Source organism: Ochotona curzoniae, unplaced genomic scaffold (genome assembly GCF_017591425.1).
Source record: "Ochotona curzoniae isolate NIBS_2020 unplaced genomic scaffold, NIBS_Ocur_1.0 scaffold_4505, whole genome shotgun sequence".
Taxonomy (NCBI): domain Eukaryota; kingdom Metazoa; phylum Chordata; class Mammalia; order Lagomorpha; family Ochotonidae; genus Ochotona; species Ochotona curzoniae.
Genome location: NW_024467118.1, coordinates 30326546 through 30343294, shown reverse-complemented (window position 1 = coordinate 30343294; position 16749 = coordinate 30326546). Strand labels below are relative to the sequence as shown.

At 52.4% G+C, this 16749-nt stretch overlaps 1 protein-coding gene across 3 annotated transcripts in view; it reads left to right on the top strand.

Annotated features, from left to right (window-relative positions):
• Window positions 1-7958, top strand: part of BLK (BLK proto-oncogene, Src family tyrosine kinase) — a 44771-nt gene extending 36813 nt beyond the window's left edge. For all 3 annotated transcript variants that reach the window (XM_040966065.1, XM_040966066.1, XM_040966064.1), the window contains 7 exons: window positions 821-967; window positions 1378-1530; window positions 2515-2694; window positions 3441-3517; window positions 5271-5421; window positions 6313-6444; window positions 6734-7958. In XM_040966065.1, coding sequence (XP_040821999.1) covers window positions 821-967; window positions 1378-1530; window positions 2515-2694; window positions 3441-3517; window positions 5271-5421; window positions 6313-6444; window positions 6734-6939 — 1046 coding nt within the window. In that variant the 3' untranslated portion in view covers window positions 6940-7958. The remainder of the gene's footprint in view (window positions 1-820; window positions 968-1377; window positions 1531-2514; window positions 2695-3440; window positions 3518-5270; window positions 5422-6312; window positions 6445-6733) is intronic.
• Window positions 7959-16749: the final 8791 nt, after the last annotated feature.

Genomic DNA, 16749 nt, shown 5'->3' with positions numbered 1-16749 from the left:
ATGAGAAGAGGCAAAAAAAATCCCTGCCCAAGTGGCGTAAGGGTCCCTGAGTGTCCCTGAGCCAAACTCAGCATACCTGGAAACTCAGAGCACCAGGTCCATAGGGGCTGAGGTGATTGGCAGTACCAGGGCTGCCACTGAGGTCAGCACCTTAAGGTGTCATGCTAGCGACAGGTGGTGAGAAGGCAGCCCAGGAGAGTTGAGACAGGGTCGAGTTTCAACCGGAAAGGCAAGAGTTCCAATGTTGAGCTCCAACTTCAGCAGAGAAGGCAGCCTCCATGCTGGAGAAAAGAGGCCCGCGCCTGGCCCCTGGCGGCAGAGTGCAGTACTGCAGGGTGTGCCCCAAGCCTCTGCCGCTGGGGAGCAGGTTTTCCGGAGCTCAGGGAGTTGGGGTACTAGTCAGGAAGTACCCATGGAACTCAGACAGCTGGACAGAAGAGTCTTAGGGAAGCCTCAGGTTCATGGAAAGCAGAAACTGCTACCTCCTAAGTTGTGTGCAGAGGCACAGCACCCAGTGACATTGTCACCAGTGTGTAAGAAGGGCTGGGAAGCAGTTTATGATGCGCTCCACCCAGGGCACAGTACCTGAGGTTCTGATCTGGTGTTTGCTTCATTTGAATCATCCTCATCTGCTGGAAAAAGAAATGAAACTGCCATCTGTCCCCTCACCACCCACTACAGCAGCAGCCGCCACCTTAACATTTCCCAAGGTTCCCTAGCAAAGGGTCCCCTAGTGCCCAGGTGCCGACTATCCTGCTATCAGGAGGAACTAATTAGGGATTACACACACATCCCCAGGCCGTTTCCCTCTTCTCCGTAGGTGCCTTCTCTCTGTCGGTGAAGGATGCTGGCCCCCAGGGGGAAGTGATCAAGCACTATAAGATCCGCTCCCTTGACGAAGGGGGATACTACATCTCGCCCCGTGCCACCTTCCCCTCCCTGCAGGCCCTGGTGGAGCACTATTCTGGTAAGAGGGCATGCCTGCTGGGGAGCAGAGGGGCTTGGGCCTCAGGAGCCCTTGTGTCTATCCCTGAAATCCTGAGTCATGTGACTCATGTGTATCACCGTGAAGTGGGGAGATGGTCCCCAAACTGGACCTAAGGTCAGCCACTCTCCCCGTGGTGATTCCAACTTGGGGGCTCTAATCTCCTTTCCAGGCTCAGCATGGGACCCCTCCTGTAGCAGCAAAGGGATTTGCAGTCTTAGCAAAAGCAGGTTGATGAGTGCAACTGCTGTGTGCAGAATGAATGGGAAGAGCTGTGTGTGGGCGAGTGCACACACACTCGGAGGCAGGGCTTGTTGGAAAGATAGGGGACCCAGTGGGGGTGCCGGCCTGTTCTGGTAACCTCAAGCTCCATCCTCTCTTCCCCAACACAGAGAAGGGCGATGGGCTATGCCAGAGGCTGACCCTGCCCTGTGTGCGTGTGGCTCCTCAGAGTCCCTGGGCGCAGGACGAGTGGGAGATCCCCCGGCAGTCTCTCAAGCTGGTCCGGAAGCTTGGGGCTGGGCAATTCGGCGAAGTCTGGATGGGTGAGTTGTGCTGCACTCAAGCCCCTCCGTGCCCTGGATCCTAAGGCATGGGAGTGGCCGTGGGAGGCAGAAGGCTCAGCCTACGCTTCCCCCTGCAGCCCCGTGTGGGGAGAGAGACAAGTGGTGATGCCCATTTTCTGGAAGAGGTGACCTGTCCATGGCTGTAACGATGCCATGCTGGGAGAAAAGAATCCAGCTCCCTAGCCCCCAAGGCGGCTCCCTGCTCTATTCTTCCCTGCCTAATGGCAGCCCTGCTTATCCACTGTGTGAGTTTGGCCATATGGTTGACCCCTTAGTTTGACTCTCCCAGATGAAAGCTGGCATTGAGCCACAGTGAGCAGTGAACCAGGAGCTTCTGCCATGTGACTTCAACCTAGTCCCTTAACCCCCAGGTCCTGTTTCCCCACCTTCACTCTTAGCTGATGGGATCCTGCCCTGGTTCACATCCCCAGGGCACTCATACTGGAAGCCTCTCTACATCTGTATAAGCCAGGGCTGAACCCTGAGGGGCTTTGGCAGGAAGCTGCCCAGTGCTCCTGTGCCTCTGCCTGACAGAGCTGCTGTCTGTCACCCAGGGGTGAGCCTGGGGCTGCAGGAGCTCTGAGCAATTAAGGAGGGAAGATGAGGGCTGTGTGCCCAACCACCCCACCGTGTGGAGGGGTGGGAGGCAGGGCACAGGCAGTCCAAGGGATGGTACGCAGGCCCATATGTGGAGCTGAAAGGGGAGCCCCATCACCCCGTTCCTAGTCAGGGCGAGTTCCGCGGTTGCCTGAGACCTTAGTGCAGACAGAGGGGTGGAGATGGGTTCTGGTCCTCCTCCCAAGAGATGCACCCTTGTGCTCATCACCTGCAGGAGCTGCTTTTCCAGCTCAGGTCCCCTCCTGAAGAACAGGGTGGTGCTGGGTGTTTCTGTGGGCACAGCCTCCAAGCAACCCTTCTGAATGGTGGCTTCATCCTCCCTCCCCCTCCCGCTTCGGGCCTCAGGTTACTACAAGAACAGCGTGAAGGTGGCCATCAAGACCTTGAAGGAAGGAACTATGTCTCCAGAAGCCTTCCTGGGTGAGGCCAACCTCATGAAGACCCTACAGCATGAGAGGCTGGTCCGGCTCTATGCCGTGGTCACCAAGGAGCCCATCTACATCGTCACCGAGTACATGGCCCGAGGTAGTGCCTTCTGCAGGGCGCTTTGTTGTCATGCTGAGGCGGGGCGGGGGAGTCCCAGGCTTGCCAGGTCATGGGTCTGTGAGCTCCAGGTGGAGGACATTGCACTGCCTTGGAGAACAGGCACAGGGGCAGGGCAGGAAAGAGGCTGAGAAAGAGAAGACTGAAGGATGCTTAAAGAGCAGAGCACGGCCTACAGATCCACAGGCCTGCAGTCTCTCTCTTTGCATCTTTCAGGGCTTTGCTCCCTACAACATTGCAGGGAGCAAAGAGCTAGCTGCAGGCTCCGCTCTGCCCCCTTCCCAGCCATGGAACTTTGCTATCAGAACATTCCACAAACCTGGCCAGCCTCTAAGGGCCCCAGCAGGCTCCCAGAGGGGCAGTGGACCTAGGGCCAGCCTCCACCCTTGACTGCCTTCCTGCCTTTCCTCTGACCCTGGCCACATGCTGCTCCTGTAGGACCCTTCCGTGGCTGTGCTGAGCCAGGTCCCCCAGCATTGCCACAAAGGGGGCTGCTCAGACACAGCACACCTCTGAGCTGCAAGCCCAGCCTAGTCTCCCCTCCAGCCGTTGGATTCCATACAGCAATCACCTTGATCTGCACTGGACCCAGACCCATCTGCATCCACTAGGTGTTTCCTTACTGACACTGGGTCCTTAGCCACTTCCCACCACCAGGAGGGATGAAGCTGGTGCAGCCAGGCTTGGGTGGCCTTGTAGAGGTCTGATTGTAACTGCTGTTTTCTCAGGCTGCTTGCTGGATTTCTTGAAGACAGATGAAGGTAGCAAATTATCCCTCCCGCGGCTGATCGACATGTCGGCCCAGGTGAGTGACCGACCAGGTGCACGGGGGGAGCCTCGAGGGATGATGCCCTCATTCCTGCCCATATCCCTCTCCTCTCTGCTCTGGGCCTTATTATTTAAAATTCAGAGTGACAGAGTGGGAGTAGGGGGAGAGGAGAGAGACCTTTCCTCTGTTAGTTAACTCCCCCCCAAATGGCCACACTGGTGAGGGCTGGATCAGGCCATGGTATGAGTTTGGAACTACATCTGAGTCTTCTATACGGATAGCAGGCCCCAAGCACGTGGGCAACCCTCTACTACTTTCTAGGCACATCAGCAGGAAGCTGGGCAGAAAGTGGAGTAGAAACACCGGCTGCCATAATCAAGTAGTTAGAGGTTGTGTCAGTCAGCTTGAAGGCCATGCTTGGGGTTCTGCTTCCCCTCAGGGATCGTGACGAGTTGCCCCACAGCTGTACATGCTGTGCCATCCAATGCTGTTCTCAGCTGGCAGGAAGAAGTCAGGAGACAGAAGCCTCTAGGGATCTTCCTTTGGCCCTCCCTCCTGGGCCCTGGCTACCATATGTCATGTTCATTCCAGCTACCCAGAGCCCAGGGATGGTGGTCCCAGTTCTGGGCAGCCATGACAGTGAAGCTTCGCCCCTGTCAATGCCCTCTCACACCTCCCTCCACCCAGCGTAACCCCCAGGCCTCACATCTGGCAGGAAGCTCCAGGGACCCCAGCCAGACATGTCCTGCTGGTGGGCCCTGCCCAGTGTGTGCTCTGCAGCACTCACCCAGCACTTCCTTTTCCTTCGGAGCTGGTCTGCACCCTACTTGCCTTCTTTTTTACATCTCTATTTCCAGAACAGCACAATCAATGTCAGCTTATGAGAGAGGCTTGTTCAGATAGGAGGTGCTTAGCCTCAGTTTTACATCCCCACACTAGAAAACACACAGAGGGAATGAGAGAATGCATCCATGCAGACACCTAAGATAGGTGGGATCTGTGGCAGTGCTGGCTCCTTGCAATTGTGGGTTCAAGGGGTACACTGGCTGTTTTTCATCCACCAGTTGGGTGAATAAAGCCTTAGCTTTCTCAGCTAAGAGGCAGCGGCGCTGTACAAGCCACTGTCCCCAGTCCCAGGGTTCCTGTCCTTTGCTCTCTCTTGCACCTGGATGCTGCTCATGCTCCCGCAGCCACCTGAGGGGCAGGTGCAGGGTCAGGCACCCCTGACTGCAGATCACTGCCTCCAGGGCTGTCCTCGATTCCATGCCCTGCAGACACTTCTCTCTTCCAGGTCACTGCCGTGGCCCCTCAGGAAGGTAAAGCATTGCTGAGGATCAGGGATTCCCACAGGATGGGGGGTAGGGTTAGGGGAGTCTCCCAGCTCCCAGAGCAGTGGCCGCCCACATTTCCTTGCCTCCCTCCTTCCTTCCTGCTGCTTCCTTTTTCTTTCCAGATGCCTTTCTTGTCCTTACCCTGACACACAGGACAGGTGGCCCCTTTGCCTCTGATGACCTCATCCCTGTCATTCTGGGCTTCTCGGTGCTGGGGGAGCACTGCCTCCCGTGTGCCTCCCAAGTCACAGCTCTGCTCCCTACCCCCTATCTCAGCGCCACGAAGCCACCAGAAGCTGGCAGACCAAAGCTCACCACATCTGCCTTCCCCTCTGGACCTTGTGAATGAGTGAGCAGCCAGGCTGCTGGGTCAGCATGGGCCCACCCTCCCTCCCTGCTTAGGGGAAGCACAGAGTGTGTGCCAGCCCAGCCCACATGACCCTTCACCTCACCCCCAGATTGCTGAAGGCATGGCATACATAGAGCACATGAACTCTATCCACCGCGACCTGAGGGCAGCCAACATCCTGGTGTCAGAGGCGCTGAGCTGCAAAATTGCTGACTTCGGCCTAGCCCGCATCATCGACAGCGAGTATACCGCCCAGGAGGGTAAGCCGCACAGCCCCCCACTCCCCAGCCTCCATGTGTGAAGGGGCCTCACTTCTGAGGTGCCCACGGCTGCATATCTGTCTCCAGGTGCCTTCCTCAGGGCAGGCATTCTGGGGCAGACAGGTTTGGGAGTACTGTCTGCTCTGTCTCCCCCACTCCCACACCTTCGAGATGATTCCTAGTCAAGGCAGTGTGGTAAAGGCACCAAGAAGTTTCCCAGCAGCCTTTCCCCAGGTCTCAAACTACTGTGAGCCTCCAGTACTGCCCCCCACTTAGTTCCCATAAATGCTCACAAAGTTTTAGAAAAAGACCTGCAACCCAGGCTGCACAGGTAAGCTGTGCCCCAAGCTATCAAGGGAACTCAGAAGAGGATCAATGGAGCGCTTCTATCCATGAAGCAAGCGCTTAGCGGAGCTATACAGCTGGTCCAGGCAGGCAGAAGGGATGCACTTGTCACCTGGGTAACGACAGTCAGGCTTGCTGCCAGAATACAACTATGCCTCCCAGGCCAAAGGCAGTGCAGTGCTGCAGCCACCGTGGGGGGCAGTCCCAAGCCGCCATCCCCAGGCTGCAGGAAACACCTGCCCAGGGCATGGACCAGTCAAGGGGCCTGCCCACACCATGGGTCCTGTTCTTAGGCAAGGCCCGTGTGAAGGTGGGAGGGAGCTGGGGTTTGGAAGAACTGGGGGAGGGGTGATTCTGCTCTCCCAGATGAACACAGGCTCTCACATTACTCTGTTTTCAAAAACCTAACAGGGTGCCCCAGTGCTGCATCCAGCTGGTGCTCACGTGTCTCTGGCATCTTAGGACGTGGGGCCCCCAGGTGGGGGAGGGTGGGGCCTGCGGGCATCCAGGATGGGCCTCTCGAAGTCAGCTGCCTTTCCCCTGTAGGAGCCAAGTTCCCCATCAAGTGGACAGCGCCGGAAGCCATCCACTTCGGGGTGTTCACCATCAAAGCCGACGTGTGGTCCTTTGGAATCCTCTTGATGGAGATTGTCACCTACGGACGCGTGCCCTACCCAGGTAGGGGGCTGTCCCCTCTCTCACCCCATTCTCAGATGCCAGGCTTGGCTCCTGGGCTGCCAGTGTTTGCCAGGGGCCCAGTGGGACCTGTCAGTGACAACCGAGACCCAGGCAGCGGAGGGCTCGGACTTCCGGACTTCCAGAGGAAACGCTCCGCCTCTTTGCAACTCTGTGGCAAACACTAGCCAGAGGGGGCCTGCCGGGTGGAGTCCAGGGTCTGTCCGCATGGGTATGGCACGGATCTTGTCCCCTCTCCCCAGCCTCATCCTGCTCTGTCTCCTCCTCGCAGGCATGAGCAACCCCGAGGTCATCCGCAGCCTGGAGCGCGGCTACCGCATGCCGCGCCCGGACTCCTGTCCGCCAGAGCTGTACCGTGATGTCATCACCGAGTGCTGGCGGAGCCGGCCAGAGGAGCGGCCCACCTTCGAGTTCCTGCAGTCGGTGCTGGAGGATTTCTATACCGCCACCGAGCGCCAGTACGAACTGCAGCCCTGAGACCCTCCAGCTCACCTGCGCCAACCTCAGAGGCCGCGGGATGGGCCACACCTGCGGATCCACGTGAAGCCTCCACGAGGTCCCCCGCTCACCTCCCGGCTCGTCTTCAGGCCCCAGATGAACCAAATGGGATGGGGGAGGCAGGGAAGTGCCCTGCGTGCCCTGTGTCAGATAAGCAAAGCCGAGGTGGAGGCGGGTCCCGTGCCCCACCGTCCCCAGCCGCACTGGCCTGGTGTCCGTGCACCCTGGCTCATTAGTAAAACCGGACAGACCCGAGGGCGCATCCCCGCCGCGCGTTCGCGCTGAGGCCGACCCCGGCACGCCGTGCGAGGTGGGCAGGGCCTGGCCTGGCGCAGGTGTCTCCTCTGGCCCGGAGTCGCGCCTTGTCGTTGCGGGACCCTGACCCAGACCGCACCCCGCACTTTGGGATTTTTCTGTGATAAAGTCTCGAGAGTCTGACCCCACAGCGTCTTCACTTGGCGGCGCCCGCTGCCCCGGGAGCGTGGGGAGCCCCATGTAGCTTTTTAGCCCGGCAGGGGGCGAGCTCACCCCACAAATCCCTGGTCCGTGGGCACCTGCCTGGGTAGACGTCCTGGGTCCTACAGGGCTGAGGACTGAAAAAACGCCTGTGTGTGCTTGGGAGGCGGGCGGGGCAGGGTCTGGGGGTAGGATTGATTGCCCAGAGGGGCCTTGGATCGTTTTTGGGGGAGAGGGGACCTCGGGAACCCCCCCACTCACCCCACATACCAAGAAGGTCTCCCACTTGTCATGTTTAAACTGTTGTATATAACACACCTGATTTGTGTAGTCAGGTTGACAGAAAAATAAGCGGAGTGATGTCCCCATAAGCCCATGCCCCATTTACAGAAAGGTAAGCTGAGGCAGAAACCTCACTGTCATCTCGGTGGTAAGTCGCTGTATGGGGATGGGGTGTGGTTTAACCCACCTATCCACAGGGACCTGGCCTGCAGCTTCATGCGGTCTCCCCTGGGGAAGAGGTCCCCTCAAGGGTCATAGTCATCCTCTAGGGTCCTATAGGTGCCTTCTGCCCCTCCCCGGGTCTGGCCTCCTGCTCTCAGGTGGTCAGCCTCAGTGCTGCCCCAAGCGCCCAGCCCTGACTGCCCGGGTAGAACCGATGATGTGAGTGCGGAGGATGTGGGAGATGGGCAACAGTGGGTGAAAGTCCACCCGGGACTGATGCCCGTTTCCCGAGGGCTGGCGTGTATGTGTGAGTTGGAGGTCGGGTCCTGGCACTGCAAGAGTGACTGGTACGCCAGGCTTTTCCAAGTCTTGATATGCCTATGACAACCTGAGAAACCCAGAAAAGGAATGGACATTGTGGCAGTGGGTCCCTCACATCCCCCATCAGAGCACTGCTGAGCTTCCATTCCCATGCCCTGCTAATGCGGGAGACAGCAGAGGATGGTTCAAGTGCTTGGGTCCTTGCCACCCTTGTGGGAAACCTGGGTGGAGGAGTTCCAGGCTCCTGGCTTCAGCCTGACCCAGTCCCAGTGGCTGTGGGCATTTGGGAAATGAAACAGCAGATAAAAGATCAACCTCTCATCTCTCTTTCTCTCTGCCTTTCAAACAAATACTTAAAACACACACACGATTTCTGCTCCTCCTTCCAGGTTTTCCTTGGAGGACAAACACATTTCCTCCACTAGGAGGCAGCATTGCTATGGTGGTGGTCAGAGCTGAAACTAAGTTTTCTGGTGGTTTTTCTAGGCACCAAACCTTTTTTTTTTTTTTTAATTTATTTCTTTATATTGCAAAGGCAGATCTACCCAAGAGGAGAGACAGAGATCTTCCGTCGACTGGTTCACTCCCCAAATGGCTGCAACGGCTGAAGCTAAGCCGATCCAAACCCAAGAGCCAGGAGCTTCTTCCAGGTCTCCCACATGGGTGCAGGGTCCCAAGGCTTTGGGCCATCCTCTACTGCTTTCCCAGGCCATAAATACACAGCTGCATAGGAAGTGGAACAGCCAGAACATGAATCAGAACCCATATAGGATGCTAGTGCCTGAAGGAGAAGTGTTAGTTAATTGAGCCACTGTGCCAGGCCCCTAAGTCAGCTTGTACAGAACAAGGAGACTTCCAACTCCTTGCCAGAAAGTAAAATGAGAGAGAGAGAGAGAGAGTATTTATGTGTGTTTATGTGTGTGTGTGTGTGTGTGTGTGTAGGGGGAAGAGAGAAAGGAAGGGAAGATGGGCATGTACCTTTCTGATTGGGATGGCAAGATTTCACTTAGCTGTATTCTCCTAACCAGGTGTCCCCAGATGAGCCTTCGTGGTGGGGGAGAGAAGGGGCTAGGCTCTAGACACATGATGGAGGTGCAGGGGCCAGGAGAGACCCCTGGGTGCCTGATCTTGGGGATGCCACCTCTGCCACCAAGCTGAGCCACCTGTGGGCATTCTCCCTGCCCAGACATAGCCATGCCTCTTGTGTCCATTCTGCTCTGTAGTTGCTTCTTGTTAAACAGAGTCTGACTTGCACACTTTATTGAAAGCCAATCATCTAGTCCAACAGTGTAGCTCCCTTGTCACAAATGAGAAACTGAAACCCAGCCAAGGGATAGGCTGAGGTCCCCAGTCACACTGTGGGAGCAGCCACCAAGGCCCTCCTCCTCTATCCAATATCTCCAGGCCTCCCTGGGTTGCTGGCAGCCAGACGCTAGTCCACGTCACATTTTTCTGAAAATAGAAACCACTGAGAACTGCTTGGGTCAGGTCATGGCCTGAGTATGGCAGGGCATCTCTTTACTTAACGGCCTGGGGCTCCAGTGGGCACCGCACTCCACAGTTGCCAGGCATCCCCAGCCCTCACCTTGGTGCTCTGCCCAGAGGCCTCCCACGTGTATGGCCCACTTCATCTCTGTTCATCTGGGATGGCAGGAAGGCAAGGACATGGAGTCTGTGGCTCCCCCATGACGTCCCTACAAACAGGCACCCGGGCTCAGGACTCTGGGATAAAACGGGGGCTCGTTCCTGTGAGGCTGTCCCAGCTCCCAAATGCAAGCTTGTAGCCTGCATGTAAGCCGAAGGTGCCTGCACGCCATCCCAGAGGTGTGACGCCATCTTGCTTCCAGTGTGCCAGGCACTGGGCATGGGCTTGACCACCACATCTTACATGTAGATTCTGTTATTGGGCTGATTTTGTACATGAGGAAACCAAGGCTCTGATGAGCAGTGAGAGTGCCCACTAAGCCCCCACAGTTGGGACAAGAGTCCCACCCACATCTCTGCAGAGACCGCACTCCCCTGCAATCAGAGTTGCCATGGCCAGGAAAGGGGCCAGCTATTAACTTCCTGAGCCTCAGTGTCACCGTTTATAAAATGGACACACATGAGCCCCGCACAGTGGCTCAATTGCCTAATCCTTCCTTTGCAAAAATACCAGGATCCCATACGGGCACCAGTTCATGTCCTGGCTGCTCCACTTCCCACTCAGCTCCCTGCGTGTGGCTTGGGAGAGCAGTAGAGGACAGCCCAAAGCCTTGGGACCCTGAACCCATGTCGGAGGCCTAGAGGAAGTTGCTGGCTCTTGGCTATGGATTGGCTCAGCTCTAGCTGTTGCGTCCACTTGGGGAGTAAATCAGCAGATGGAAGATCTTTTTCTCTGCAAATCTGCCTTTCCAATAACAATCAAATCGATAAAACAAATAAAATGGAATAGACACGCGTACACATACACACACACCTGCCTCAAGGGAAGTTAGGGATGAGCTGAGCTGTGTGTTATTGTATGTATCAATCAGTGCGCACTCCCTCCAAGCACACTGGAACACCAATGCCCAGGCCAGTCACTTCCGTGGCATCATCTGAGATCTCAAGCTGCCTGAGCCCCTGCCGCTCCCACCCACAACCCACGCTCCTCTGGTTCCAGCCAGCAGCGTGGCCCCTGGGCCGTGGGTCCCTGTGGGCAGCGGAGACTGACAGGGCCTGATGGGAGCCAGTCCCAGAGGGTCTGAAGGCAGATTACTGAGGACTGATGAGGTGAAGAGGGATGGCTGCCTGGGAGCTGACAGCAGCAGTGGGGGAGGCCCAGGGCAAGGAGAGCTCGCTAATCTCTACCTGATGTTTCTGGAAGGGCCAGGGTACCATCTAGGGGCATCTCTGCTAGAGCCGTCCCCTTCTGTGCCAAGGTCACGATGCTGCTCTTGGTTAAAATTAGCCTTCTGCTCATTACTCTGGACTGCAAGTGGCCTTTTCCCATGAAGCATCAGGACCTGCCTCATGCAGACACAAGGCTGGGCAACATGCCCTCTGCTCTCCAGAGAGCAAACAGGCAGCCTCCCTGGCATCTGGGGAAGGTGGGGCACGTACCTACATTGTCACAAACCCCACCAGGGTGCCTAGGCAGGAGACAGTCATCCTCAGCAGCATGTGGACTACTGCCTGCTCACCTCCAAGGCTACTGTGTGACAGTTGGTAACATCACCTGAGTCCTTTCTAGCCTCTCTCATTAAACAGTAGCCTCCATGCCAGCCCCTCCAGTGCACCTGACATTAAGAAAACATGCTAAGTTCCTGTAGCCCAGGGAACTCATACATATGTATGTGAGTGAATGAACACGTGCTTAAGCAAAATAAGGAATGATTCGGCCAAGCTGTCCCTTCTGATGAGCTGGGCCGTATCTTCTTTCCACTGTATTCCCTGACCAGAGCTTGGCACACAGGAAGTATTCATGGATCTTTGTTAAATACTTGAATGAAGGGGATGAGCCTATCTTCTGTTCTTTGTCCACACCCCAGAACAACAGGACTCCATCAGGCTCAGTCAAGATGATGTCTACTGTCAGGGAAGCCATCTGAAACTAAGAAGATGTGGTCCAGAAGCTGAGAGCAGATATAGAAAGGAAAGCTATAGATTAAAATTCTGATGAACATAGGTGAGAAGTTCTCAACAAAATACTAGCAAATGGAACCCAACAGTGCAACAAAAAGTTCATTCTTCATCATCAAGTGAAATTTTCACAGAGACACAAGAATGCTTCAGCAAACACAAATTAATAAACACAACTATCACTTCAATAGAATGAAGACTAAAAAAAATGTAGGATCATCTGAACAGATAAACTAGGGGAAAGCACTTGATAAAGTCCAACATCCGTTGATAAAGAAAACAAGCTTTGAACAGATTGGTTATAGAAAGAACACACTTCGACCTCGTAAAAGCTGTATATGAGAAACCCACAGCCAAAGAAAAACTAGAAATAGTTCCTTGAGATCTTGAACTAGACAAGGATGTTCACTCTTGCTCCTATTATTCAAAATAGTGTTGGAAGTTTTAGACTGAGTAAATAGGCAAGAGAAAGAAATAGAAGGCATTTAAGTAGGAGAGAAGGAAGTCAAATTATCCTTGTTTTCAGTTGGCGGGGTTCTACAGAAAGAAATCTGGGCCAAACACAATGGTTCAATTGGCTATTCCTCCCCTTGCAAGCATCGGGTGCAAACCATAGGGGTGCTGGTTTATGTTCCAGCTGCTTCACTCCCTACCCAGCTTCCTGCTTGTGGCCTGGGGAAGCAAAGGAGAATGGTCCAAAGCCTCGGAACCCTGTACTCACACGTGAGACCTGGCTTTGGTCCAGCTCAGTTCCACCCATTGTGGCCACTTGGAGAGTGAACCAGAAGGAACTTTCTCTCTTCTTCTCTTTGTGAATCTGCCTTTCCAATACAAATAAATAAATATTTTTTGAAAAAAGATTCCACTCTCATTGCTATTATTCAAAGTAGTATTGGAAGTTTTAGCAAGAATAAATAGGCGAGAGAAAGAAATAGAAGGCATTTAAGTAAGGAAGAAGAAAGTCAAATTAGCTTTGTTTTCAGATGCTAGGATTCTATAGAAAGAGAAATTTTAAAACTCAACCAAGAAACTGTAAGAGTTAATAAACTATTCTGTGAAGTTACAGGATACAAAATTAGCACCAGAAAAAAAAAAGAGCAACAGCTTTTACAGAGAAAGAAATTATAAGAGGAATCCTTTCCACAATAGCCACCAAAGGATAACTTAGAATAAATCTAACCAATGCTGTGGAAAACCTCTGCAATGAAAATCACAAAACATAAATAAAGAAAATGAGGAACACACACAATGGGAAAGACCTCCCATTTTCATGGATTGGAAGAATTAATACAATGAAAATGTGCAAAGCAATGTAAAGAGATAACACAAGCCACATCCACATACTTCTGAGATTCTTCACAGAATTAGAAAAACAGTCTTAAAATTTGTAAGGAAGCACCAAAGGCCCTGAATAGTCTAAATAATCTGGAACAAAAAGAACAAAGTTGGATGCATCGTAAGACCTAATTTTGAAACATACTCTTGAGCTATTGCGACACAAATGGTCTGATACTGGCCCAAATCCAGACACACACCTCAGTGGAGCAGAGCAGTCTCTAGAAATGAGCGCACACACTTACAGCCAACTGATTCTTGGCAAAGGTGTCAAAAGCATATACTGGACAAAGGACAGTCTTATCAATAAATGGTGTTGGAAGAACTGGGTATTCACATGCCAGAGATTTAAGCTTGCTGCCCCCTCAAACACACATATCTCTCACTCTACACAAAACTAACTCAAAATGAACCAAAGATCTAACTGTAGCATCTAAAACTATGAAATCCATACAAGAAGGTTTAGGAGAAATACTTTAAGATATTGACATAGACAATGCTTTTGGATAGGATCCCAAAGATGCAAGCAACAGAAATAAAACCAGATAAATGCAATTATTTCAAGCTAAAAACCTCTGCACAGCAAAGGAAATAATCCACAATGCAAGGAGACAACCTACAGAATGGAAAAGATTATTTATAAGTTATGCATGAGACAGAACATTACTATCTAGGCTATATAAAAAACTAATCAACATCAGATCCAGTCCAAAAAATCTAAATAAACAATTTTTCAAAAGAAGAAATTCTGGGCCCAGTGCCATAGCCTAGTGGCTGGAGTCTCGCCCTGCATGTGCTTGGATCCCATGTGGACGCGGGTTCACATCCTGGATGCTCCATTTCCATTTTGGCTCCCTGCCTGTGGCCTGAGAATGCAGTACAGGACGATCCAAAGCCTTGGGATTCTGCACCCACATGGGAGATCCAGAGGAGGCTCCTGGCTTCTGGCTTTGAGTTGGCTCCAGCCATTGTGACCACTTGGGGAGTGAGCCAGGAGATGGAAGATGTTTCTGTGTCTCCTTCTTTCTGTAAATCTGACTTTCCAAGAAAAATAAGTATATCTTTCTTAAAAAAAAAAAAAAGAAGAAGAAGAAATTCAAATGATCGACACATACATGAGAAAATAACTATAACTAACAATCAGGTAAATGGAAATCAAATTACAATGAGACACCATCTCACTCCAGTTAGAATGACTGTTATCAAAAAGGAAAAACAAAACAAAACAAAATGCTGGCAGGGATGTTGAGAAGAGGAACCCTTATACCCCGTTGGTGGGAATTCAAGCTAGTACAGCCATTAAGGAGATCAGTATAAGGATCCTCCCCCGCCTCCCCAAAAAAACTAAAAGTAGGTCACCCAACTACCCAGCTGCTGGGTATATGTATAAGGGGGAAATTACCATATAAAAGAAATTTTAGTACTCCCATGTTAATTGCAGCAATATTCACAATAGCCAAGAAATGGAATCAACTCCCATGTGCAGCTCAATGGATGAGTGAATAAAGAAAATGCTATTACACAAAAAATTCAAAATAAAAATATATAAAATAAAAAAGAAATAAAATGGTATTACAAACACACACAAACACACACACACGCACACATACACTGGAATATTATTCAGCCATAAAAAGATTGAAATATTTAAACATTTACTTCAAAATGGATGAAACTGGAGGTCAAGGTGTTAAGTGAAATAAACCAGACACAGAAAGACAAATGCCATATACTTTCTTTCTGAAATGTAGAAGCTACAGAAACATATGGGAGCTGAACTTACCAGTGTGGCCAGCAAAGACTGGGAAGGATGAGGGAATGAGATTAGAAGGGAGTTAGGTTACAGGGAGCAAAACACAGAAATCAGAGTTCTTTTTTAAGAGTTATTTATTTTTTTATTGGAAAATTGGATTTACAGAGAGAATAAGAGATAGATTTTCCATTTGCTGGTTCACTCCCCAAGTGGCCACAATGGCTAGAGGTGAGCTGATTCAAAGCCAGGAGTAGGAACTTCTTCCAGGTATCCCACGCAGGTGCAGGGTCCCAAGGATTTGGGCTGTCCTCTACTGCTTTCCCAGGCCACAAGCAGGGAGCTGAATGGGAAGTGGAGCAACTGAGACATGAACTGGTGCTCATATGGGATCCTGGCAGGTTGTATGTGAAAGATTAGCCCATTATACCAGCGCGCCAGCCCCAAGTTCTGTGACCCACAGCACAGTGAGGTGAGCAGAGTTCCAGAAAATATGTTACATACCAGGTGAGGAACTGGCAGAAAGGAGCTGGTGGACATCAAACAAAAAAGATAAGGCAATCATTTTTATTGGTTTATGCTGTGTGTATGTGTTGAAATATTGCACCATATCCCATAAAAATGTGCAAACATTACATGTTAACCAAACATTTTTTTTAAAATATATTTTTCCCCAGCAATTAAGGTTTCTATTGGGCCTGCCATGTCCCACACCAGAATTCCTGGGTTCAATTCCCAGCTCCAGCTCCTGACAGCTTCCTGCTGAGGAGCACTCCCACTCCTCCAGGAGGCAATGACAATGGGTCAAGTAGTTGGGTATCTGCCACCCTCTGGGAGACCTGGGTTGGCTTTTCAGGCCCCAGTGTCAGGCACCCCCTGCCTGTGCCATGTGGACATCTGGAGAGAGGCAGAAAATGAAAGCTCTCTGTCTCTGTGTGGGTTCTTCTACCACTCAGAAAGAATGAAAGGAAACTGAAGAACCAGAAGAAGGAGAAATCAGAGAAAGGAAACATGGAAGGGGAGGAAGAGGATGGAGAAGCTGCTGCAGATGCTACAACTGTGGGCCCAATGTTCCTCAACAGCCTTGGGTAAGGCAGTCAGCTCTCCAGACTGTGCCCCGAAAGCCAAGTGCATTCCCAAATGGGCAAAGCAACACCTCTGCAGTCCTCCACTGAGCGCCTGGCACAGGCATCCAAGGGATATGAGCCAGAGATCTGTGGGTCAGATGTGGGTCCAGAACCAGAGGAGGGGATAGCCTCTAATCCCGCCATGGGAAAGCTGGCCAACGAGGTGATGCTCAATGTTAGGTGGGAAGGACACATTTGCCTTGGGGAGGACCCTCAGATTAAATGCATAGGGTCTTGATTAGAGACACATGTGGAAACAGAGCCACAGCATTGCAGGTGGAGCAGAAACCACATGCCTGTATGGTATGATTACACACACACACAATGTTACATTTGCCACACACATCACTTACCTATGTCATTGTGTGACAAAGGGCCCTCTCTGGTACCCACCCAGGAGTACGAGGCCCGACTCCAGGGCGGGGGCAGGGGCTAATGGGGCAGAGGTGGACGAGGAGGGACCAGCACATTACTCTGAGTCTTTTAGAGTGAGAACACATTAATGCACTCAGAGACGAAAAAAGCCGGGCAGGCGGCAGTGATGGATGGCTCCGTGCAATTGTGCCGGGTGGCAGAGAATGGATGACATGACCCCCAGGGGCGGGGTCCTGCCCTTGGGCTCTAAGCAACCTGGACCTGCAGTCACCCAGCCTGCTTTACAGACCGCCCGGCTCTGCCGCATTTCCGCCTTCCCGCAGGTTATCACTCCTGGGGAGCGCGGGCCTCAGAGGAACCGGGATGCTCCCACTTATC